This window comes from Salvelinus alpinus, chromosome 36 (assembly GCF_045679555.1).
Source record: "Salvelinus alpinus chromosome 36, SLU_Salpinus.1, whole genome shotgun sequence".
Taxonomy (NCBI): domain Eukaryota; kingdom Metazoa; phylum Chordata; class Actinopteri; order Salmoniformes; family Salmonidae; genus Salvelinus; species Salvelinus alpinus.
In genome coordinates, this window is record NC_092121.1 from 4,403,506 (window position 1) to 4,430,518 (window position 27,013).

The window sequence follows — 27,013 nt, forward strand, 5'->3', positions numbered from 1 at the left end:
GAGACTTAGGAGTTCTATTTACCCATGCCCCCCCCCCACAACCCACCTCCTTGACAAGTCTTATCATCCCTACCCATCTGTCAACCTCTGTTTTAGTTTTAACAGTCCGGGTTTGCAGAAAGGTTTTGAAACAAATCAGCTTCTCTGTCCCACACCCTCCACCCCACCCTCTGTACCCCCTTCCCCTTCATCCTGGACCTGTGGCTAGTTCTTATCATCCTTCTTCTCTTCCTCCTCGGTGGGGTAGGAGTGCCATGTCAGACGCTCCTCGTAGAAGGAGATGACCACCTGTGGACATTTAATGTTGGCCTCCTTAGCCGGCACCAGGTCCGCCTCATCACTGTTCTTCCTGTGGAGACAGGATTTAAGGGAGAAGCCACTTCAATCAGTTATGTCCCACTTTTTTGGAGGGGACAACTAGTATTTGACCAATCTTCCACTCTCCCAGTACCGTATAGTGAAAAGTCCCAAAAAAGTCAAAATCCCAATGCAGCCCAGAACTCACCATTTCATGAGGAACATCAGCTCTCCACTGGAGTCTGTGGCTCCAATGATCCGTTCGGGGTCAAGACCACGAGCAAAGCCTCTGGGCTTCTCGGCCTGAAAGAGTGACGGATAAGGAGAGAAGGTTCAGTACAGGGCTACGTTCACGGTCTATAGTATCAGGCATGTTCTTTAATACTGAAACCAAGTACAGGCTCTCACCTCATCTTTCCTCTTCTTGGGCCTGCCTTCTTCACCCCCTGCCTCTGTGTCAGACTCGCCAGCTTTCCTCTTGCCACCAGACTCTTTCTTGTAACTTTCTTTTTTGTTATGATGATTCTGCATGTACTCGGCAATCAGGTCAGGGCAATCCAGGTTGTCCTGCGGTTCCCATGTATTGTCCTCACTGTGGTGAACAAATACAGGTTAAAAAGGCTACAACATAAGACACTACCTGAAAAAGGTCCATTTATACCTGGGCTACAACCATTAGATTCGGTTCCAAACCCCCCCAGAACCAACTGATCGAAAATTCCCCAGCCCATGGACAAGCTAACAATTGAGATTATTCCGATATGGTCGTAATAGCACATGAAGAAAAAAAAGGGGTCAGGGCCCGAGGTGGCAGGACTACCACCGCAACACTGGAAGACGAAGTAGTAAAACAGACGGATGCCAAATATACAGCAGCTGAAGACCAACCAAGCAAGTCCATCTCTGTGTCACCGTGGACCAGAAAAAGATGGAAATGTTTGTAATGGCTATTGACTTTTTGTAGAACGACGAGAGGAACAACAACCAACCAAAGGAAAGAAAAATACAAATAATTTGCGATTTAACACAATGGTTCAAATAATCCTAGAATTAGGTAGCAGGCCTTGGCAGATGTTTTAATTTGATTTAACTAGGCAAGTCAGTTAAGAATGAATTATTACTTACAATGCCAAACCCTAAACCGGACGACGCTGGGCCAATTGTGCGCAGTCCAGTGGGACTCTCAATCACGGCCGGTTGTGCTACAACCTGGAATCGAACCAGGGTCTGTAGTGATGCCTTTAGCACTGATATGCAGTGCCTTAGACCACTGCGCCACTCGGGAGCCCACTGATGCAGTGCCAAGCCCAAAGATCAGGGCCCTATAAAATATGCGATATGGAGAACCCAGACAGAATCCAGACATTAAAATGGAATTCAACAATATTCCAACATGTATTGAACTTAGTTTATGTTCTATCATTTAGAAAATGTATTTTCCCAAGATTATAATAAGACGAACTAAAAGCATAAGGGGTTCATATTTTCCTTTAACTTTGAAGAGGCAATGGCCCGGGAATGCCCCTGTGTGTGCACGCGTTTGTCTACCACATAGCCATTAGCGGTGATGCTAACTACAACCGTCTTCTGGTAGATGGAAAGGCTTTCCCAAAAACCTTCTCAATTAAATGTTTACTACAAAGTAGTCTATGCCTACCTGGCAGAATTATTATTTGCATCAATCCAGTGGTGATTTGTTTAACAAATCTAAAATCATGTGTGCTACAGGTCTCTTGCTGGTGCCAGGCTGCACACTTGAATATAAAAAAGGGTATCTACACCCAAAGATTTACATTTTTCCCAGACCTCAAAAGTGGTCTGCAGGTGTGGATTAAGCACTGTTGTGGACTTACAACATCCAATTTTGTTCTATATAAAAATTGAGGGAAAAACAAAGGGAATTAGAAAAAAAAATATATATATAGGGCCCTAAAGGAGCATACGCAAACTTGTGTAGGGAGATGGAATTGGGTGATGTACCCCAGTTCCATAATCTTTCCCCGTTGTATCCTGAACAATTCCGTAAGCTAGTGGAGTTGGTGGCCCCTCTAAATCAGGAAGCAAGACACTAATTTCAAGGACAGCATTTCTGCGATTCCTGGCCACTGGTGAGCAATAGCTAACCTAATTTTTCAATGCTTGATGTTGATATTAGATGGTCATCATGACAATGAGACAACCATGAAGACAAGTAAAGGGGAGACCCCCATGAAATGGGCAAAAATGAATGGCATCTTACTGGCATTGGGCGAACCATATACACAATCGCAAATACCACAAATAAAACGGCAGTTCTTCAAAAACATATTGCAAGCCGAACATGGCATATGACAAGTGTCATACTCCAAAAATCGCAAAGGTGGTGAGTGCGCTCCACCGTAGATTTTCCATATGGGAAATGGTCAAAGTCAGGTCCCAAGGGTGACATTTTCAAAATCTCAAAATAAATTCAAACTTTTAAAACCTCATTTGGCACTTTTTGGACTGTTGTTCAAAAAAATAATGATTTTTTTTGTCAATTATACATATGTAGAAACTTTATGGATATACATTTGTCTTATTTTATTGAGTTGTTCCATAAGGCCCATGTTTTGTCCATTTGCCATAAATGATCATAGGAAGTCAGATTCCGAACTCAAAAGTCAGTGAACCATGTCCAAATGGCATAAGGAATGTCCAAATGGGATATATACTGACCAAATGATAGATCACCTTATTAAGCCCCGAATCAACCTAGAAGGTCTATTTGTCAAGTTTGATCATAGGAAGTAAGAATTTCTCATTGATTTATTTATTTTATTTCACCTTTATTTAACCAGGTAGGCAAGTTGAGAACAAGTTCTCATTTACAACTGTGACCTGGCCAAGATAAAGCAAAGCAGTTTGACACATATAACAACAGAGTTACACATGGAGTAAAACAAACATACAGTCAATAATACAGTAGAAAAATAAGTCTATATACAATGTGAGCAAATGAGGTGAGATAAGGGAGGTAAAGGCAATAAATAGGCCATGGTGGCGAAGTAAATACAATATACCAATTAAAACACTGGAATGGTAGATTTGACAGTAGATGAGTGTGCAAAGTAGAAATACTAGGGTGCAAAGGAGCAAAATAAATAAATAAATACCGTAGGGGAAGAGGTAGTTTGGGCTATTTATAGATGGGCTATGTACAGGTGCAGTGATCTGTGAGCTGCCCTGACAGCTGGTGCTTAAAGCTAGTGAGGGAGATAAGTGTTTCCAGTTTCAGAGATTTTTGTAGTTCATTCCAGTCATTGGCAGCAGAGAACTGGAAGGAGAGGTTGATGTCGATTCAGTATGTCCATTTCGTAATGGGAAGTCCTTATGGATATGCAACGGACACTGTCAACTTGCAGAAGAGCATGTTCACACTGACAATATAGCATATGTGTCTTGGACACTCTTCAATCGCTCGTTGGTGTTGATTTCAAGCCTGTCCATTTGGTGATATTAAATCCCTCATTTATACATTTCCAATTGTACACTGTCCATTGGCAATGTCTTACAATGGGCATTTACCATCACGAACTGGACATGCTGCAGAAATGCCCAATTGACTGGCTCGTTGAATTAGGGATGGCCGAGCAGTAATAGTGGTTCCTCTCCATCGCTAGTTGGTGTTGATTTCTGCCTGTCCATTTGGTGATGGTAAATCCCTCAGTAAATCCCTCATTCCAAGATGGCGTAGCAGTCGGAAGTGTGTTCCGTCTTGTCCCATACTGTCCCGTTGTAAATATAGTTTCTTGTATTTTTTCGAATATATTTTAATCTCACTATCCACACTATCTACCAAGAGACTTCTCGTTTATATTCTTCGTTGCTGTCTATTCACCACCACAAACCAATTCTGGCACTAAGACCACACTCAATGAGCTGTATAAGGCCATAAGCAAACAGGAAAACGCTCATCCAGAGGCGGCGCTCCTAGTGGTCGGGGACTTTAATGCAGGGAAACTTAAATCAGTTTTTTTCTCATTTCTACCAGCATGTAAAACATTTCTAGACCACCTTTACTCCACACACAGAGACGCATATAACGCTCTCACTCGCCTTCCATTTGTCAAATCTGACCATAATTCTACCCTCCTGATCCCTGCTTTCAAGCAAAAACGAAAGCAGGAAGCACCAGTGACTCAGTCAATAAAAAAAAGTGGTCAGATCAAGCAGACGCTAAGTTACAGGACTGTTTTGCTTGCATAGACTGGAATATGTTCCGGGATTCTTCCTATGCCATTGAGGACATCAGTCACCACATCAGTCACTGGCTTCATCAATAAGTCCATCGATGACGTCGTCCCCACAGTGACTGTACGTACATACCACAATTAGAAGTCATGGATTACAGGCAACAGCCGCACTAAGCTAAAAGGGTAGAGCTGCCGCTTTCAAGGAGCGGGACTCTAACCTGGAAAGTTAGAAGAAATCCCGCTATGCCCTCCTACAAAACCATCACAGGCAAAAGCATCAATACAGAACTAAGATTGAATGGTACCACACCTGCTCCGACGCTTTCCGGATGTGGCAGAGCACGCAAACTATTAGACTAAAAAAAGGGAAGTACAGCCGCAAGCTGCCCAGTGACACAAGCCTACCAGACGAGCTAAATTACTTCTATGCTCGCTTTGAGGCAAGCAAAACTGAAACATGCATGAGAGCATCAGCTGTTCTGTGTGATCACGCTCTCCGTAGCCGATGTGAGTAAGAACTTTAAACAGGTCAACATTCACAAGGCCGCAGGGCCAGACAGGTTACGGATACGTGTACTCGAGCATGCACTGACCAACTGGCAAATGTTTTCACTGACATTTTCAACCCGTCCCTGACCGAGTCTGTAATATCAACATGTTTCAAGCAGACCACCATAGTCCCTGTGCCCAAGGACACTAAGGGAACCTGCCTATATTACTACCGACCAGTAGCACTCACATCTGTAGCCATGGAGTGCTTTGAAAGGCTGGTCATAGCTCACAACACCATTATCCCAGAAACCCTAGACCCACCCCAATTTGCATACCGCCAAGACAGATCCACAGATGATGCAATCTCTATTGCACTCCACACTGCCCTTACCCACCTGGACTAAAGGAACACCTATGTGAGAATGCTATTCATTGACTACAGCTCAGCATTCAACACCATAGTGCCCTCAAAGCTCATCACGAAGCTAAGGACCCTGGGACAAAACACCTCTCTCTGCAACTGGATCCTGGAATTCCTGACAGGCCGCCCCCAGGTGGGAAGGGTAGGTAACAACACATCCTCCAAGCTGATCCTCAACACAGGGGTGCGTGCTCAGTCCCCTGCTGTACTCCCTGTTCACTCATGACTGCACGGCCAAGCACGAATCCAACACCATCATTAAGTTTGCCGACGACACAACAGTGGTAGGCCTGATCACCGACAACGATGAGACAGCCTATAGGGAGGTCAGAGACCTGGCAATGTGGTGCCAGGACAACATCCTCTCCCTCAATGTGATCAAGACAAAGGAGATGATTGTGTACTACAGGAAAAGGAGGACCGAGCACGCTCCCATTCTCATCGACGAAGCTGTAGTGGAGCAGGTTGAGAGCTTCAAGTTCCTTGGTGTCCACATCACCAAACTATCATGGTCCAAACACACCAAGACAGTCGTGCAGAGGGCACGACAAAGCCTATTCCCCCTCAGGAGACTGAAAAGACTTGGCATGGGTCCTCAGATCCTCAAAAAGTTATACAGCTGCCCCATCGAGAACATCCTGACTGGTATGACAACTGCTCAGCCTCGACCGCAAGCCACTACAGAGGGTAATGCAAACGGCCCAGTATACAACTGGGGCCAAGCTTCCTACCATCCAGGACCTCTATACCAGGCGGTGTCAGAGAAAGACCCTAAAAATTGTCAAAGACTCCAGCCACCCTAGTCATGGACTTCTCTCTGCTACCACACAGCAAGTGGTACCGGAGCACCAAGTCTAGGTCCAAAAGGCTTAACAGCTTCTACCCCCAAGCCATAAGACTCCTGAACAGCTAATCAAATGGGGCTACCCAGACTATTTGCATTGCTCCCCCCCCCTTTCATCTTTAACACTGCTGCTACTCTGTTTATTATCTATGCATAGTACAGATTACCTCAACTAACCGGTACCCCCTATATATAGCCTCGCTACTGTTATTTTACCGCTGCTCTTTAATTATTTGTTATTTTTTACTTAACACTTATTTTTCTTAAAACTGCATTGTTGGTTAAGGGCTTGTAAGTAAGCATTTCACTGTGTTGTATTCGGCGCATTTGACAAATAAAATTTGATTTGAAATAGCTGTGCAGCAACGCTCCCCATCTAACCTGACAGAGCTTGAGAGGATCTGCAGAGAAGAATGGGAGAAACTCTCCAAATACAGGTGTGCCAAGCTTGTAGCGTCATACCCAAGAAGACTCGAGGCTGTAATTGCAGCCAAAGGCGCTTCGACAAAGTACTGAGTAAAGCGTTTGAATACTTATGTAAATGTGATATCAGTTTTTTTTATAAAATGAGCAAAATAAAAAAGGGATTTGTCATTATGAGTTATGTGCAGATTGATGTGGGATTTAAAAAAAAATCAATTTTAGAGTAAGGCTGTAACGTAACAAAATGTGGAAAAAGTCAAAGGTTCTGAATACTTTCCAAATGCACTGTACTTGCCAACCACTGGCAAGCGTTCCACACCACGACTTGTCTCAAGCCAGAGACATTAGAGACCATTGTAGACCTTGCGCAACATGCTCTGTGAGGAAAATGGCGACCAATATGTCTGACCTGTTGCAGATCCGGAGGGCCCAGGGGGTTTTACAACTCCTGTTGCATGGCAACAAGACCCCCAGCTACCCCAAGCGCCACTACCCCATAGGTACCAATAAAGAGATGCAAAATTATAATAGAAAATGTATACAGGATTGTATGTCATGTATGATAATTTCATTTCTGTGACTGTAGTATTACAAGCATTAAGTCTCAACTCACTCGGAGAAGCCTTTCCATTTGAGCAGAAACTCCACGCGTCCCTTTACCACCCGTCGGTCCAGCACCTTCTCCACCACATACTCCTCCTCCTCTTCCTCTACCACCTCCTCCACCTTCTTCTTGGTCTGCTTCTTCCCTGCTGTTGCCGCCAACTTGACCTCTTCCTTGGGGGGCTCTGGTGAAGGGAAGGAGTGCAGAACAGTTTGGTTAGACTCCAAAGACTTTGTTCACGGCTATAAGCCCCACTGATTATGGGCACACTTTACTACGGTCAGATTACACAGATGGGATTCGTTGCAAAACGTTGGATTCACGTCCAAATCAAGTCTGTTGGACTTGATTTGCCAATCAAAATACAAATGGTGGTCTTTTATGCAATTAAGCTGCAGTGCCAGCATGGCAACCTTTGTACCTTTTTATCGTCAACCCTGTTTGCCAACCCTTTCTTCATTACGGTTCATGGAATTGTAGAGGACTATGCTGCTCTCTGATGTATGTAGGCTTCAAGGTCTCTGGCTCTGAATCACTAGCATCTGGCTGATCCACTTTCAAATTGGGTTTTTGTAACTCTGTAAATATAACCAAACCATGGCAATGGGTTTCTGTATTCAAAGAGAGATCCTCCAACTGATCCTCATGGATTTGTTTTTAGAGGGAGTTAGATGAGCTTGGTATGCTCTTGGGGTAGTTTTAAGGTGTCCGGTATGGGGACTGGACCCAAGGATTTAACATTTCAAGGACATACACTACCGTTCAAAAGTTTGGGATCACTTAGAAATGTCCTTATTTTCCATGAAAACATACATGAAATGAGTTGCAAAATGAATAGGAAATATAGTCAAGACGTTGACAAGGTAATAAATAATGATTTTTAATTGAAATAGTGTCCTTCAAACTTTGCTTTCGCTAAAGAATCCTCCATTTGCAGCAATTACAGCCTTGCAGACCTTTGCCATTCTAGTTGTCAATTAGTTGAGGTAATCTGAAGAGAATTCACTCTATGCTTCCTGAAGCACCTTCCACAAGTTGGATCGGCTTGATGGGCACTTCTTACATACCATACGGTCAAGCTGCTCCCACAACAGCTCAACAGGGTTGAGATCCGGTGACTATGCTGGCATTATAGACAATACCAGCTGACTGCATCTTCCCTAAATAGTTCTTGCATAGTTTGGAGCTGTGCTTTGGGTCATTGTCCAGTTGTAGTTGGAAATTGGCTCCAATTAAGCGCCGTCCACAGGGTATGGCATGGCAAAAGAGTGATAGCCTTCCTTCTTCAAGATCCCTTTAACCCTGAACAATTCTCCCACTTAACAACCACCAAAGCACCCCCAGACCATCACATTTACTCCACCATGCTTGACAGATAGCGTCAAGTAGTCCTCCCGCATCTTTTCATTTTTCCCACGTCTCACGAATGTTCTTCTTTGTGATCCGAACACCTCAAACTTAGATTTGTCTCTCCACAACACTTTTTTCCAATCTTCCTCTGTCGAGTGTCTGGATTCTTTTGCCCATCTTAAACTTTTATTGGCCAGTCTGAGATATGGCTTTTTCTTTGCAACTATGCCTAGAAGGCCAGCATCGCGGAGTTGCCTCTTCACTGTTGACATTGAGACTGGTGTTTTGCGGGTACTATTTAATGAAGCTGCCAGTTGAGGACTTGTGAGGCGTTGGTTTCTCAAACTAGACACTCTAATGTACTTATCCTCTAGCTCAGTTGTGCTCCGGGCCTCCCACTCCTCTTTCTATTCTGGTTAGAGCCAGTTTGCTCTGTTCTGTGAAGGGAGTAGTACACAGCGTTGTACGAGATCTTCCGTGTCTTGGCAATTTCTCGCATGGAATAGCCTTCATTTCTCAGAACAAGAATAGACTGACGAGTTTCAGAATACAATTATTTATTTCTGGCCATTTTGAGCCTGTAATCGAAACCAAATTCTGATGCTCCAGATACTCAACTAGTCTAAAGAAGGCCAGTTTTATTGCTTCTTTAAACAGAACAACAGTTTCCAGCTGTGCTAACATAATTGCAAAAAGGTTTTCTAATGATCAATTAGCCTTTTAAAATGATAAACTTGGATTAGCTAACACAACGTGCCATTGGAACACAGGCGTGATGGTTGCTGATAATGGGCCTCTGTGCGCCTATGTAGATATTCCATTTTTTTTAAAACAGCTGTTTCCAGCTACAATAGTCATTTACAACATTAACAATGTCTACAATGTATTTCTGATCAATTCAATGTTATTTTAAAATGGACAAAATATTTTGCTTTTCTTTCAAAATCAAGGACATTTCTAAGTGACCCCAAACTTTACACTGTATATACACTGTCATGGAGAGGGATGCACTATCATTGCTGATTTGAAGCCCAAATAGACATACAGGTTGGGCAAAGGATAAGAGGTGTCACACAGCAAATGAAAGGTTTCGGTCACACTATATTTGGATATTATCTGTAGAGCATCGACAGACGAACTATCAACAAACTATCTGTTGATAAGCAACTGCTTGCTAAGGTTAGGTTTAGAATAAGGGTTTCGGGTAAAGGTTAGGGCGACGTTTAGAGTTAGGATAAAGGTTTGGCAGATGATTAGTTGAAATGTTACTGATAGTCTGTAGAGCATCTACAGTTAGACTAGCAAACAAAAAAAAGTGTTACCAATTGTTTTGAAAGTATGGTCCACCTCTAGCGTGGACCATAACATCAAAGGGCGGGTCTGCACCCTTGAAAAAGTAAAAGGCACGACCTATAAGATTCTTGGATATCTGAAAGAGGATGGACAAGATGGTGTTAAGGAAGACGACCAAAGCAAACAGTCACAGATGAGTGCATAGTTGACGAATGTGTGTGTGTGTGTGTGTGTGTGTGTGTGTGTGTGTGTGTGTGTGTGTGTAGAGGGTGGACACAGTGCATTACATCTTAGGCTTGGGCACTATACCGTATACCGGGGTATTTGGAAAAAGCTATGGGATGGTTTTTCCAATACCGTCAATAATGTTTAAACTATTTATTTGAAATGTTTTAATAAATTGGAATATTTCTAGATACTTAAGTAAATACTCGCAGTCAACTTCTGCAATACGTTAGATTTCAGCTGTCACATTATTATGAGGCTTACGTTAGTCTACTGTCATGTGATTTGTTTACAAGCACACAAAGACGAGAGAGCGGAGCCTTGAGTCACTCACTGTTGTGCAGCATGCGCCAGGTGATCTAATTACAGTATGGAATTCACAGTTAAATGTTGGCCAGCTAGATCTCTTACAACTATTAAGTTAACTGTCTAAATGTGCTAAATGCTCCGCAGTTGTGCATTTAGTATGCTAATTTAGTAGCTAGTTAGCTATCTAGCGAAGTGGTTAGCTTCTTCCAAAAGCAAGCATTCGCTTGGTAACAGCAGAGCAGCCATATGCTATTGCCATATAATTACACTATAACAAAATAGAACACTATGTTATGGTTAATTATAGGATATCTATGGCTATTTTGTGTGTGTTGTCTTTTACTTTGAGACTGGTGTTTTGCGGGTACTATTTAATGAAGCTGCCAGTTGAGGACTTGTGAGGCGTTGGTTTCTCAAACTAGACACTCTAATATAAAAATATATATTTTTCAGTTCTATAGGTTAAAAAAACTAAAATAAAAAACAAACAGAAAGACCATCCTCCGGGATCAAGAGCCTTGCTGGCTAATATTTGTTATTCGCATGCAGCAAACTGAGTATCATTTTTGAGTTACTTGTATAGTTTAGGTCAGAAACTATACAAAATGTTTGCAATGCCCTTGTTAGCATTTAGTTAGCATTCTCTATGGAATTTTAAATGTACTTTTTAGCATTGCTAACCTTCAGATTATCGAGTATCAGTGGTGTTTGAAAACATGGCCCCTTGTGTTCAGTGCCAGTATTATATCCCTGTGTGGCACAAGGTCTCTATGAAGGTATGACAATCTGGATACCGCCCAAGCCTAGTACATATCCCCCTAATCTTGTCAAGGTGGGCAGCCAAGTAAGAGAGAATCCTCTGGAGGCCCTACGCATTTTTGGGGGGGTAAATCCTCTTCTAGAGCGGAAAAGCTTGTTTAGGTTCCACCGCTGAAGAATGATACAAGCAACATTACATATTCACGAATTAGAGCTGAGTAGGAATGTAGAGGGAAAGATCTCAGTTGCATAACCCTCACGTCCTCATCTCCTTCTCAAAACCCATTGGATGAGAAAGCCAGAGGTCCTTCCCCTCTGACCTTATCCTCCAATGGGTTTTGAGAAGGAGACGAGGAGAGAGGACGCGAGGATTATGCAATTGAGACCTTCCAGAGGTGATTTCCACGTGGAGTGGAAAAACTTGAGACTGAAAAGTATTAGCACGTCAACTCATAGGGGAAATACACGGCATTGACACGGAAAATATCTGAAGTTATCACTTCAAGCCCAAATATATAACACTTTGACTAAAGCGACCGACTTAAATCCTTGTGCAACATCATGGGTAAGCTATGGGCATCGTCTTTTACCCCCCAAAAAGTGAATTTCCGCTCGCGGGCGTTTAAGTTCTGCCGAAGCTGGCCAGTCCACCACCCACCCCTATGGTATTCATAAGACAGAAACAATGGATTACCGTTTTCATTAGTAGAAAGTTGATCTACAACTTCAGTGGTAACGCCAGTAGTAACACTGGGGGTCACATCGCTAGGGGGTTCTGTAGCGGTAGGCTCACTCATTTTCAGGCTGGGAGAAGGCAGTGGAACCAGCGGGTTCCTTGTCAGCAGAGCTAAACAGGGTGAGAGGGGTTACTTAGGCATGGGTGATGGGAGGACCGGGGGTCGTAGATCAGAGGCATCAGGGAGATATCACAGAAGGCAGGAGAGAAGGCAGGAGAGAATGGCATTGGTAAGAACAACACATGGTTTCATCTCTCACAGTCAAATCGATTACTAACGTGTAATGCATGCATACCTCTACAGCACAGATAGAACAATGAGACAGATGTCCCATCGGCTGTATACATGTGAAGCATCCAGTTGGCATTTCCACTCACCACCAAATATGGTGACCAGAGGAAGACCAGTGGTTGGCAGTGGGAGAAGATGGAGCGAGATGGATTTTGGGCGACACTCTGCTTATTTTCTCATCTATTAAACATTTGATCTCAATACAGTTCTGTGACCAAAACTACAATCTGTTACAAACAGAATGGACTAAGCTTTGTAAACTTTATCCTTCGCCAAAGTTTTAAAAAATTCTGATCAGGACAAAATGAGTTATCGCACGTGCACTTCAGAGTAGGCTTTCCCTAACAGAAATATGCAAATACATGCAAGAACGCGCCAATAGGATCTCGCTAGCTCGTGCTTGGCTCCACCCACATCCTTGCTTGTTCTGCCTACTATGATTCATTTGCGCCTATTGGAAACAGGCTGTGGTCTATCTTGGGTTAGTTATAAAATAATCTTTGACTACAGTTCCTACTACTGGTCAGTACTAAAACGCATGGAGCGGCGATATATTATGTTTCTATTAAAAAAGCTGGCATGCATTGTACTGCAAGTCTGCAACTAATGCAAATAAATACACAGAAAAACAAATATTTGACTAGAAGCCCTCTTAGGTTTGTCATCACTACTTCCAGAAATATTTATGACTAGACCGTCTAAATGATGGTACACTGTTGGTGTGATTCCCAGAGGAGAGCCCTAGGGGTTGGTACCTGTCTTGAATACATGATCTAGGCAGGGGGTAGGGACTATACGAGTTCTTGAACATTCCATTGGGCTGTAACCTTGATGTGGTGTAGACAAATGCACACCTAACTAATATGTTTGGAATTTCAGAAGCACAATCATATCAATCAGACCAGCAATTACGCATTTAAGCACATAAAATTACATGAGATTTGGCATGAAGGGGTCAAGCTTCAAATCTGGACATCAAGGCACAGTTTTGCCACATACAGACAAATCAACTTAGGCACACAATCACTACAAACCACTGGTAGAAAACAAACACGGTGAGAACAAGAGAATGTCTGGAGGAGGAAGGGGGCACACAGACATCCTGATTCTTACCCTATGGAACACACAACAGCATGAAAACGCTTACCCCCACCCCTTCCTAACTCAACATTGGGGTAAGCAGGGGTAAAGCATCACTATCATACAAACACAAATTGATTTTTTTTTAATCATTAAATAAAACATATCGTTTTTCAGTATCATCAAATATTGTGTAGGCTAAACGACGCATTTGAGTGCCAGCTTTTGACGTGCAATTCAACAGTTAGTTTCAAAATGTAAGTCATTTCAAGAAGGTGATGATTTCTGATTCCATTGCCCTATTGGGGTAGCATTGATTTTAGGTGCACGCTGCAGTTCGCTGGTGGCTATAATGTTCTTAACCGGCAATGTCAATCAATGATGTGAATTTAGCCACTTGTAAATCGATGCAAATATATTTGTCTCGTAAGCAGTCCTTTCTTTGCTACAGCACGTTTCCTCTCTTTCATGAGTAGCCAATTCGATGAGCCACATTCCTGCCTGAAAGGGGGTAATGAAATGTAGCAACCTAATCGTTTTCCTACTTCAATAATAAACAGGCAATCGCGCAGTGCAACAAAGTAAAAGGGTCAAATACACGGGAACTGTAAAGGGCTACACACAATTGCAATGTATTAACCAACCCGTTCACTATGCCATCAGCCGATCCCGTTTCACATTATGGTACTAGGGGTTTTTCCCCCCAGAGCTGTCGAGATGGAATGACTAGTCGTCCATGTTGACCTGAATCATAGCACGAGCAATCTACACGAATTTGCGCGAAAACAATACAATTGAACACTCAAAACAGAATCCGCATGCAACAATGTAGCAAGATGCACATTGCCGTGTCAATATATTGGCCTATCGAAATATGTTTATCACCCATTGTGCATAATAGAAGGTTAACACTGGGGGGACCGCTAAAGAGCAGAAGGCGATGGTGAAGTAACTAGCCACTTACCTTTACAGAGATTTGACTCTAATGAATGAATTGTCGGAAATTGGGTTAATTTTATCAAATGAAAACCAGTATTACACCAATGGTTTATCTAAAATATATATATATATGTTGTGCTTATCCTATGTAAAGATCAGCTTGTAAAATATTTTAAAAGGACACTCTTCTCGTTTTTGCGTAAAGCTACAGACAATAGCCCTCCAGTGCCTCCCTCGTACCCGCCAACTCCGGCAAAGCGTGGCTACGCAACGTGTTATTGTATGGCACCATGGGAGATGAAGTCTTTATACATTTTATTTGTATTTATTTACTTTCTCTATTATAAACATATTATTCAGAGATGTTTGATGATCTTCATTTTCAATGTTTAGTTATTGGTCAAGCATGCCAATGGGTAGAGCAATTACTTTACTTACAATGTCTTGTACTTGGTTCTATACTCTAGAATTTCATGACCAGTTGTGGAAGCCTGAACTCGTCTCCCCCCACCTTGCTCTCCATGTTTCTCTCTCTATTCCTGTTGGCTGGTTAGCCTTCACTGACTTCAGTCAGTGAAAGGCGAATGACAGACTTTCCCTTCTTCTCCATTGCCAGATGTATTTTTAACTGACTGCAATGACACTTATATCATACATATTCTGAAGGTATAGTATCTTTGATGTCCCGACTGACAAACTGCTGTATGTGAAAACCCTCAGACCTCTGATGAAGATGTCACCCATGAGAGCTGCCATCTTCACCCTCTCTGTGTCTCTGTATCATTAGAAGCCATCCTGTTCATTTATTTTTTTATTAATCATAATAGTTTACAGGCAATAGCCCAGACAAACAATGCTTCCAAAATGTGCATTCATTATGTTGTCATGTAAATCAAAAGGAACAGATGAAAAAACACAAAAGTAATGTGTAAAGGATTTAGAGCATGGCAGTGATGCGTACTAACAAAATATCAGTAAAAAGCTTGCATTACCTGCACATGCACCAGTCACAGTTCTGTTAAAAACAAGACTAGACTGCTGCAGAGCTTGGCCTTGCGGCTAACACTGTATCAAACGTGTTTGTGTGTGTATGTGCTTGTGATGATGAGTGTGTGTGTGTGTGATATATTGTGATTATTATTTGTATCTGGAATGCACGAACCAAAGCCATTAAACAGGATATTCTGCTCTCCCACAACTACAGTATCTGATCTTGTCAAAGCACATAGGGTCATATCCTCTTTGTTCCTTTGACACTAAAAATAAAGAGGTGTCCGACCATACCTGTACTTTTGGAATGGAAATGCAAATGCCTCTCCATTTCCCATCAAAACCATGAATTGAATCAATTGGATAGGCTTGAATTAGAGGAGAAGGAATGAACTCATAGGTCTATAAGAGCAGGTGGACGGTATAATGTGTATTTGTTTATGTAGATCCCTAATTGATTTGACTGTGTGGCGAAGCGTTAAGGGTCAGGCAGGATGACAAGTGGTGTGATCATGTCCCCTGTCTCCTGAGGCTGGGTAACATATGTGTTCTTCAAATACATGAATACACACACACACGCACATGCATGCAAACACACCTATTCCCCCTCCAAACACACATCTGCACCCCTACCCCCCTTTTGCATGTACACAAACACATGCACGCATATGGTGTCTGCATTAGAAGTATGAGTAAGTGGGAAGAGGAAGGAGATGCAGAGGGGGAGAGGAGGGAGATGGGTAGGGGGGGGGGGGGGCAGGGAAAACAACACGTTCAGCTTCATTAGCCAATAGCAACCCCTTTTAACAGGAAGCCCATTATTCACCCAGGATCCCAAGTCAATTACAAGTAGGAAAGAGGTGACTTTCGTGGGAACTTTCAACAAACCCTAACTCTCATGGTATATGACATAAATGATATAGTGGCCAAAGAACTTCTCCAATTGTCTGGTCCATGTCCTTAATTTATGTAGTTAATGATTGTCTTTTAGTTAGTATTGCCAATTTTATATTCAAATGTAAGTTGCAGTCATAAATCAGCATGTTGCTGCCACTTGCCACAATGTTCTGTTGAAAATCAGTAGGAAAGAAATTACATTCTCTATCTATCTTCAACCAGCAATCTCAGTTCCCAATAGAGGAAGGAGGTGAACAAAAATTGAAATAAGTTGTGAACGAACTGGGAGGAAACGAGGACAAGGAAAAGTTTGAGATCTTCCTGAAAGAGGAGAGGATAACCGAAGTTGAGAGGGGTGAAGTCTACCCCAGTAGGATGAAAGAGGGTATAGAGAGAGAAGGGGTAAAGGGAGAGGTGGGGAAGGAGGGAGGGGGATAAGGGGTGAGAGGGTCTCTCTCAGGTAATGTTGAGGAAAGAAACCTGATTGGGTTTTAGCGGAGAACAAAAGAGGAGAGCACACAGAATTCATCTTGTGTCTCTGCAGCCTGATTGGTCTAATTACCCCATTACTCACTAGAACCAGTGGCCCTGTGGTATGAGAGAGGGGGGGGGGGGGGGGGTGAGAGAGAGACAGAGACAAAGAAGGGTAGATATAGAGAAACAGAGTAATAGGAAAAGAGAGGGTCAGATGAAGAGAGAAAAATAAAGACAGAGAAAGGGATGTGTTGTAGAAAAACATGTCTACAATCTACATACAGTGATAACAGCGAGAGATCAACCTTTCAAGAGATGATGTGCTACCATTGGAATGACTATTATAATTAAGCAATAAGGACCGAGGGGGTGTGGTATATCAAATCAAATTTATTTATATAGCCCTTCGTACATCAGCTGATATCTCAAAGTGCTGTACAGAAACTCTGCCTAAAACCCCAAACAGCAAGCAATGCAGGTGTAGAAGCACGGTGGCTAGGAAAAACTCCCTAGAAAGGCCAAAACCTAGGAAGAAACCTAGAGAGGAACCAGGCTATGAGGGGTGGCCAGTCTGGCTGTGCCGGGTGGAGATTATAACAGAACATGGCCAAGATGTTCAAATGTTCATAAATGACCAGCATGGTCAAATAATAATAATCACAGTAGTTGTCGAAGGGTGCAGCACCTCAGGAGTAAATGTCAGTTGGCCAATATACCACAGCAATATATATATATATATGGCCAATATACCACAGCTAAATTCTTATGCGCGAAGTGGACAGCTCTTTGCCATGGTATATTGGCCGTATACCACAAACCCCAGAGGTGCCTTGTCGCTATTATAAACTGGTTACCAACATAAATAGAACAGTAAACAAGTATTTTTGAATAGCCGTGGTATATTGTCCGATATACACATGGCTGAAATGCTGTTTCAGCCAATCAGCATCAATGACCCATCTGTCACATGTTTCATAAACAATAGGTGTAAACTAACAGTGAAATGCTTAATTTCCAACAATGCATAGTTAAAGATAATATATATATTTAAAGAAATAGTAACATGAGGAATAAATACACAGTGAATAATGATTAACAATAACAAGTAAAAAATAACATGGCTAATACAGGGAGTACTGAGTCGATGTGCAGGGGTATAAGGTAATTGAGGTAGCTACACTATATATACAAAAATATGTGGACACCCCTTCAAATGAGTGGATTCGGCTATTTCAGCCACATCCGTAGCTGACAGGTGTATAAAATCGAGCACACAGACATGCAATCTCCATAGACATAAATTGGCAGTAGCATGGCCATACTGAAGAGCTCCGTGACTTTCAACTTGGCATCGTCATAGGATGCCACCTTTCCAACAAATCAGTTTGTCAAATGTCTGCCCTGCTAGAGCTTTCCCGGTCAACTGTAAGTGCTGTTATTGTGAATTGAAAACATCCATGGCTAAGCCATGAAGTGGTAGGCCACACAAGCTCACAGAAAGGGACCTCCAAGATATGAAACCAGTAGTGCGTAAAAATCGTCTGTCCTCGGTTGCAACAGTCACTACCGAGTTCCAAACTGCCTCTGGAAGTAACGTCAGCACAAGAACTGTTCGTCGGGAGTTTGATGAAATGGGTTTCCATGGCCGAGCAGCTGCACACAAGCCTAAGATCACCATGCGCAATGCCAAGCGTCGGCTGGAGTGGTGTAAAGCTCACCGCCATTGGACTCTGGAGCAGTGGAAAGGCGTTTTCTGGAGTGATGAATCATGCTGCACCGGCTGACGGGCGACTCCATATTAATGCCCATGATTTTGGATTGAGATTTTCGACATGTAGTTGGTCATGTGGTGCATGTATTGTGCCAAATTCAATTCAAAAGTCGAACGGGGTGGGATGGTGCTACTGAGTGGCGCAGCAGTCAGTAGCCTCTAGCATCTCAGTGCTAGAGGAATCACTACAGACACCGTGGTTCGAATCCAGGCTGTATCACAACCGGCCGTGATTGGGAGTCCCATAGGGCGGCGCACAATTGGCCCAGCGTCGCCCGGGTTTGGCAGGTGTAGGCCGTCATTGTAAATAAGACTTTGTTCTTAACTGACTTGCCTAGTTAAATAAAGGTTAAATAAATACGATTGCGCGAACAAACACTTGAGTTGCGAGAGAAGAAATGTTGTCGAGCGAGCAGAGGACGGGTCTGGCGAACGCAGGCCAGCGTTGTGCGCAAATTAAACTTGAGAGCTTGCGAGTACAACTTCATTTATGTTGATGATTCGTTACTAGAGAAATGAGACCAAGTCAAGACGCTGGACAGGGTGGATCGGTATATAATAAGACAGTTTATTCGGATGTGAAGATATCTGAGAAATCGTGCAGCACGGCCCCTTCTGTCTGACTCGTATGGAATCGTCGGAAAAGAGACCTCTAAGCAGTTTGTGCTGGTTATATATGCAACAAGTAAAGTAGGTTGATCTTGTAGTCTGGCCTTCCGATTGGTCGATCTGGGTCGTGGGTAGTCCTGTCCGGGCCTGATGTCGACGTTCCATTGGCTCTTCACACAGTTCTTTGTCTTAGAATCTCATCCTCGAGCAGAATGCATGTGCGCTTGTTTTAACAGGGGCCTGTTCATGGGGGAGGGGAGTGTGTGTGGGTCTGTGGTTATTATAAGGGTACGAAGAGTGGGGGTATAGTGGGGGATGGGTGCATGTTGTGTCAAGTATAGCTAGTGTTGAGAAGTTGTTAAAACAAGTTACCAGTATCTATTACAATTTCTTACAAATCCCCCTCTTCACGTCTTATAGACGTGAATAAACTAGTTAAAATTTGTCAGAAGACAAATTTTTGATTCCCCCTCTTCACGTCTCACAAGAGACGTGACATAAAAGTTTCTTAGTCCTCAAATAGATAGACAGGTCCAGCTTCCCCATCATCAAGCAATGGGAACATTTGGGCCCTTTCCTGATTAGGGTCTATGGCGGCAGTGATAACACGGCTAGCAAGCGTGCGCGCACATGGAATGCAACAGCATCCACAAAGTACAAGAATGCCTGCAAAAACGGAAATAGATACTAGGATAGAGGAAACCAGCGTCTTATATTTACCAAAAGCATCCATCCATGAGTCCCACATAGAAGTGTCCACTCCAGAATGCTGTTTCATCTTACCATTAAGGGTACGAAGTCCCTCCAATGCTACAGTCAGACTCCCATCCGTAGCTGTGTTGTTGGGAATGAAAGTACAACACTGTTCACCAAACATGGCACAGACCCCCCCCCCCCGTTCTGCCAATAACATATCAACTGCGATTCTATTTTGAAATGCCATCAGGGATGTAGCTTCCAATTGTCCATGGACCGCCTCAAAGCCTTGTTGAGTCCAATTGCCCAGTTTCTGGACATTAAAATGAATGTAATTAATTCTGTCCACATTTTTATTAACTGTACACCACCAGCAAAATGATGATTCAAAACCCGCGGCTACTTGGTCAACCAGTTTATACTCATCTGGTACCCCCCTGGGGACTCCAATTGCATCAATGTAAGTTGGGTCCCCAGCAGAAGGGCCCACCGTGCGCTTGGTCCTGTTAGGCCAATATTCAGGACCCAGAGCTTGTATACGGGTGAGCAGATCTTGGACGCCTATGGGGTAAACAGAGATGGGCAACAGAAGAGTTACAAGTGCACAGGTACCAGTGGCATTGTGGGGAAGTCTGTCCAACAGACTAGTTCCCCCACACCACCACCACACATCAGCTCTAGACACTGGTTTAAAGATTGCCGTGAGCATGTGAGTGTACAAGCACCAACTATCAGGGAGCTTACCCAACAATGTCCCTCCACCTGTCATGGTTATGCATGTGAAGTTAGCTCTAGCCACACTGGAGGAGAATATCGGTTTCTTGACCACCGTGGTGACTACCGGATAAACAGCGTCCCACTGTGAACACTTCTCAGGTGGGTTGTCTTTGTCCATAAGGGGCATTAGACAGTCTCCGCTAATAGCGGCTGGGACTATGCGGAGCAATGGCCTAGCTCCCATGCAAACGACGCAGCTTTGCAGGGTCATGTTAGCTGCTTGTTCGGTCAATAGGAGCCAATTGTTATAGAAACCTGAGATTCCGGTGGCAGTAAGAATGGTATCATCAGGGGTGGTAGGAGTGGTGACCATATTAATAGGACCCCAATTATCCTTCCCCTTAGATGTTAAAACAGTAAACCGGTCAGTAATAGCAGAGGGCTGAGCCTGCTGTGTAATGCAGATTTTTACTGGCCAGTAGAGTAGATCCTCACTAGAATCTACATGTGGTGCTAGTATAAAATCCTGACAACCCGTCCCAGTACCTGGTCGAATAATTAGTGATAGACCCCAATTATGCAATCCAGTCCTAGTCAGTGACAATCTTTGTCGCCAGATAAGAACTGCTTGCCCTAATGAATAACTGGACCAGTCAGGACCAGTCTCAGCGACCAGGCTCTTCCATGACCACTCCTGAAACCCCCCTCTTGTCATATACCAGTTAAATCTGGTGTATTCCAGAGCATGCCCTCCCAGGCCATTCCTAGCTTTTCCCAATAACCCCCAAGACAGTGTAATGGTGGTGGTCACATTAGCGGGTACACATAAGGTGGTGCTTCTAACCTCTGTTGGAGTGCAGGGTTGGTCTGTGGTTGTAGTGCTACGTTTGTGTATGGCGGGACTGGTAAGATCGAGGGTATTGTTGGACGTGACATTAGTATTTGTAAGATGTGAGAGGGGTGGGTGTGGGTGTGTGAGCTGTTGTATAAGCCATGTGAAAGTTCCTAGGGACACTCCAGTAATGATTATCAAAATAACAAACAAGGGACCGGAAATTCCCAGTTTCTCCCAGGGATTGAGATATCCCGGTCCTAGGCGAGTAGCCTTAGTTCGTGGAAACTGGGGCTGGCGTCCCATTTTCACCAACTAAGGTTTGTTTGGTTGGAGTCGAATTGAGATTGGCCAAATCGGCCCTGACTTCAGTCAGAGTTCTGGAAGGAGTTGGGGCTGGTGTGCAATGTGTAAGGTGATGCCAAGGTGCGCCCGATTTACCTTTGACCTGGACTGAGTGTGAAGTAACCTCCTTCACTTCGTACGGTCCAGTCCACCTGGGTTCTAGCCACTTTCTCTTGTGGACTTTCACCCTCACCCAGTCACCAACTTTTACCTTCAGTGGTGCCGGATCTCCCGTCAGCTCCCCCTCTTGGACCTTGTGTATCTGTTTGGAGAGAGCTGCAGAAAGTTCCGTCAGTTTTCTCACATATTCAGACATTACAATTTGTTGTACATCAAGGGCGGGCATATGACCTCCCACCCTTGGTGGACCAGGCATGGCTCTACCCGTCATTATCTCATGAGGAGAGAGATGGGTGCCTGCACCTGGCGAGGCTCTCATGGCCATCAATGCCAGGGGCAGGGCCTCGACCCACGTCAACTTCGAACCTGCACATACCTTAGCTATCTTAGCCTTAAGGGTCTGATTTGAGCGTTCCACGAGGCCCTGCGATTGGGGCTTGTACACTGACCCAAACTTGTGCACAATACCAAATCTTTCCTCCACCTGTCTTAGGTGTTGGTTACTGAAGTGGGACCCATTGTCGGATCGAATTTGCCTGGGGACCCCATACCTTGGTATGAGTTCGGTTTGCAGCCACTTAATGACCGATTTTGCATCCTCCCTTGCTGTTGGTATTGCCTCGACCCATTTGGAAAACCTGTCTACCATTACCAAAAGGTACCTTTTCCCATTTGTCACATTGTCTAGCCCCATGTCAGTGTAATCTATGCTGATGTCCTGAAAACAAGCGTTAGGGACTGGGTATGAACCCATGGGCGTTTGATATGGTTTCTTTGGATTGTGGCTACCACAAATGCCGCATTCATCACAGAATAAGTCTGTCATGTCTTTCATGTGTGGGTGCCACCAGATGTGGGACACCTTCTGTAAAGTCTTTAGTTTGCCTTCGTGTGTGGGCCCATGAGCTTCTCGTATTAGTTCTGGACATAGGTTTGCTGGGGCCACCAGTCTGCCATCATGGCATCTCCACAGTTCATCAGGTCCCTTGGTGGCCCCTTTCTGTCCCCATACTGAGTGTTCATAGGGTCCTGCTGTGAACTGGAGTTCTTTTATGTGTTGCTTTGTGAGCTCAGTCCGAGCTGGTTGGACCTGTAGTACCATTTGTCTCGGGGTGTATCCGCCAGCTTTCTTGGCTGCTTTATCAGCTGCATCATTTCCCTCGCTGACTCTGTTTTTCAGTTGTTGGTGTCCTTTACACTTCATGATGGCCACCTTCTCAGGTAGTGAGACCGATTTAATCAGTTTTTCCATCTGTGCCTTGTGTTTGATTGGAAGGTTTCCTGTGGTGGTGAAGTTGCGTCTAACCCATTGTGGTCCATCAGTATGGACTGCTCCATGAGCATACGCTGAGTCGGTGTAGATGTTTACAGTCTTTCCTTCAGCCTTTTCCAAAGCTTGTGTTAAACCTATGATTTCTGCCAGTTGGGCCGATGCAGGTTGTGGGATGATGGCAGATTCCAAGGTCACGTGTGACCCGTCTGGAAGCTGTTGTACCACTGCGTATGCTGCTATGTTCCCTTCCTCTCCTCTATAGCAGCATCCATCTGTGTATAACCATAGGTCCGGGTTAGTGAGTGGTTCGTTCCCCAGGTCAGGTCTCAGTTTCAGTTCTTGTGCAGCTCTTTCTGCACAGGAGTGGGGTAGACCTTCTTCAGCATTGAGTGCGTCTGCCATGTTTTTGTCAGTATTGACAAAAGTGATGTGTGATTGTGTGCATTTATTCTGGATTTTTGTTTTTCTTTCAGCGCTGAACGTGAATTCTTTGCTCATCAGATATGCTGCAACCCCATGGTGGGTGTGGATTTCCAATGAATGGCACATTACCAGGTGGGCTGTTTTTTCAATAGCTTTTGCCACTGCAGCCACATACCTGGAGCATGTGGTTTGTCCCACTTCAATGTGGTCCAGTTTGAAAGAGTGATACATCAACAGTCTTCTCTCCCCCTCTTGTTTCTGGAAAAGGATGGATGATGTAAATCCTTCTTTTTCAGAAACATCCAGATGGAACTTATTTTTGTAGTCAGGTGCTGTTAAGGCTGCTGCCACTGAGAGATCTGTTTTCAAGAGTGCAAAAGCCTTTGATGCTTCAGTAGTCCAGGTCAATGATGAGTGTAGGTTCCTAGGTCCCGCCTCTCGCACTATTTCTCTCAGAGGCTCCGTTCTGGCAGTGTAGTCTGGGGTGTGTTCGGCTGTACCCTGTCAAGCCAAGAAAAGACAACATTCCCGACACAGTGATGGGGCGTGGGTGATGAAGTATCGAGTCTCTGTGGGTTTTAGAGAGTCCTGCTCCTTCTCCCGAGATTTCTCTGCCAAGGAAAAGGACAGTTCTGCGACAGGACTGGACTTTGCTCATTTTGACCTTGTATCCTTTGTCAGCAAGGAAGTCCAGTAACGTTTTTGTCATCTGTAGACAGAGATCAGAAGTGGGAGCCCCCAGCAAAAGATCGTCTACATATTGGATCAGTATCACACCTTCTGGGATATTCAGCTCTGCCAGGTGTGTCTTAAGGATGTGATTGAATATTCCGGGTGAACACCTATAACCCTGTGGAAGAACAAAATAAGTGTACTGTTGATGTTCATACGTGAAAGCAAAGAGTGGCTGAGAGGCTTCATCAAGTGGGATGCTAAAGAAAGCATTAGCCAGATCCACCACCGTGAAGTATTGGTGTTTTGGTGACAGATTGCTCAGAGTAATGTGAGGGTCAGGGACAGGTAGGTCTATCGGTGCAGTAACGTCATTTACTGCTCGGAAGTCTTGAACCATCCGGTATGTTTCTCCTCCAGCTTTCAGCACTGGTAGGATCGGCGTGTTTCATGGAGATACAGTTCGATAGATAACCTGTGCTCTCAGTAACCCATCAATGGTCGGTTTTATCCCCATGGTCTGTTCGGGTTTCAAACGGTATTGAGTTCGGTAGATAGGTATTTGATCTGGATTTAGTAGGGTGATGGTGACTGGTTCCACCTGTAGTTGGCCCACATCAAAAGGGGTGTTAGTCCATATCCTTTCATCTATGGTGGAGATCAATGCTTTGGTAGATGGGTGGTCGGTCCATGGTTTACCATGGTGTCTTGGCAGGTTCAGTCGTTCCGGAAGACAGTGTTCTTCAGTGTCAATAGTCATGAACCTCCACATGTTTTCAGTGGTGGCCTTTTGTATCCCCGGTGTCTGGGTGGGTTCCCACTGAAGTTTGGATGCTCGTCTGATCATATGGCCCAGGCTTCTTGCTTCGAAACCGTTTCCCACCGCCAGTGTAACATGGGGAGCCGACTCCTCCCCTAGTAGGTACCAGGATTTCAGATGAGGTGGTAAGATGACTGGTGCTGCTACTCCTTCTTGTCCACACACAATGGTGCAACACCTGATGGCTGGCGTTAGGTGCATCATGTTCTCATCCCAGTCATCGGTGTATGTGTTCACGTCATTTTCTGTCACATTCAGTGTACAGTGGATTCCAGCTTGCGGGGTTTTGTATGGGTGTAATGCATAGATCTGTGGCTTCAGTTGATTGAACTTAAACTGGACCTCTGGAGTCCCAGGACCTGTCTCCATGCATTTTAGCCAATAAATGTATTGTGTTGCTGACAACCCAGGGGTTGGGATGATGGGTAACATCAGCACCCTAACAGGGTGAACCGGTGTTGAGGGAATGGGATCAATGGAGACCTCCACGCCCCTTTCAGTAAGGTAAATTGAACATTTCAGTTTACACAACAGGTCTCTCCCAAGGAGGTTGATAGGGCAATTGGGACAGTATAGGAACTGATGCTTTAGATTGGATGGGCCCCAGGAGAAGAGCAACGGAACGGTTTTATGTTGTGCTTCGGGTGTTCCTGATACCCCCACCACCTGTATTGATTCCGAAGAGAGTGGTTGACGGGATCTTATAGCAGAGTATGTACACCCTGTATCTACAAGAAATTGGTGGGTCACTCCTTCCACCTCACACAGGATTGTTGGTTCTGTGTGTAAGGGGAAGTGCTGGCCCCCCTTCCCGTCCGGTGGTGGTGGGCAGCTTCAGGGCCATGGGGCATATTCGTCTGACATGCCCTGGAAGGGAGGAGGTTGTGGTTGCTGATTTGGGGCTTGATTTGGGTGATTGTAGGCAGGTTGAGGGGCCGCCCGTGGTTGGTACATCATTGGTCTGACTCCCCCTCTTGGTCTAGGGGCGTATCCTCGTCCCCTATTGGCCAGAAACTGGCTTTGGGCCGGGGTTATTGGGTGTTTACAATTATGACAGTTTCCATAAGATCCAGAGTACCTCTGGGGCTGTCCCCATGTGGGTGAATAGTTTGATTGTGGTAGTGGGTAGTAGGGTTGTAGTGGTGGTTCCGACGAAGGGCATGGCTGAAGCGGGTAGGCATACGGCAGTTGGAATGGCTGCTCCTGGGGTGGGTGTATAGGTGGTCCCTGCTGGGTTAAGATGGGTAGTTGTTGTTGCTGTATCATTTGGGGAACAGTTTTTTCAATAATTTGTGAGATTTCTTGTTGGTCTTCAGCCACCATCTGTTTCTTGGGTTTCTCCCCCTTCTGAGCCTCTTTCAGTTGCAGTTTCAAAAGTTGTACCTGTAGGGACTGGACTTGTGTTTCAGCCCCTCCCTTATCCTTGTTGTATTGGGTGATGTGGTGATGCACATGGGAGTTGAACTGAGCCTGGGGAAGTGCCATTAACCCCACAGTGCCCCTGAGTTTAGTACGGACCTCGTTTGGAGCTCCGCTCACCACCATCTCCTTCCACATGCTGACCGTGGTGGCAGTGTGGTCATATGGTTCTTCGTGGACAGTTCTCCATGTGGTTTTTGCTCTGTCGAGGTAGGCTGCCGGTTGTTCCCCTGGATTGATGGTGAATGATGAAAGGGTTGCATGGTTTCGTTCTGTGGGATATGCCCTTCTCAACACTGCCCACAATTCTGCTCGGAAGTCTTCCTGGGCCAGTGCAGCCGGGGCTGTGGCAAGATCTGCATCTCTTATCAGAGCACTCATGGTGGTATGATCTGTTGCTCTAGCCAGAAGGGCCCTCATGTCACCTAGACAGAGCCGTAGACCTGACGTCAGTGTTTGCAGTTGAAGGAGCCATGCAGAGGCACCCCCATGCAGGCTGGGTAATTGTTCCATCAAAGTGGTAAGGTCTGTCATTTTCCAGGGTTGGTATTCTTCATGCCCTCCGTCCGGAGTGGGCCTCAACGGCATCTGCATCTCTGACCCTCCCCGTCCACCATGTTGGGGATCCCAGTCTGCCCTGGACGAGACACCCCTGCTGTTCTGTTCCCTGAGACGTA

General features: G+C 44.6%; 1 protein-coding gene across 2 annotated transcripts; it reads right to left on the reverse strand.

The window, feature by feature from the left end:
- Nucleotides 1-136: 136 nt before the first annotated feature.
- On the reverse strand, nucleotides 137-14,560 carry LOC139564894 (chromobox protein homolog 1-like). 2 transcript variants are annotated; one of them, XM_071384754.1, is made up of 6 exons: nucleotides 14,304-14,560; nucleotides 11,926-12,078; nucleotides 7,305-7,479; nucleotides 706-889; nucleotides 506-600; nucleotides 137-349 (listed from the first exon to the last, which is right to left on the reverse strand). In XM_071384754.1, the coding sequence occupies exons 2-6, from the start codon at nucleotides 12,026-12,028 to the stop codon at nucleotides 205-207; spliced, it is 702 nt and encodes a 233-aa protein (XP_071240855.1). In that variant the 5' UTR covers nucleotides 12,029-12,078; nucleotides 14,304-14,560; the 3' UTR covers nucleotides 137-204. The 2 variants fall into 2 exon arrangements, with proteins under 2 accessions (XP_071240855.1, XP_071240856.1); XM_071384755.1 differs by lacking the exon at nucleotides 14,304-14,560 and adding an exon at nucleotides 13,984-14,105.
- Nucleotides 14,561-27,013: the final 12,453 nt, after the last annotated feature.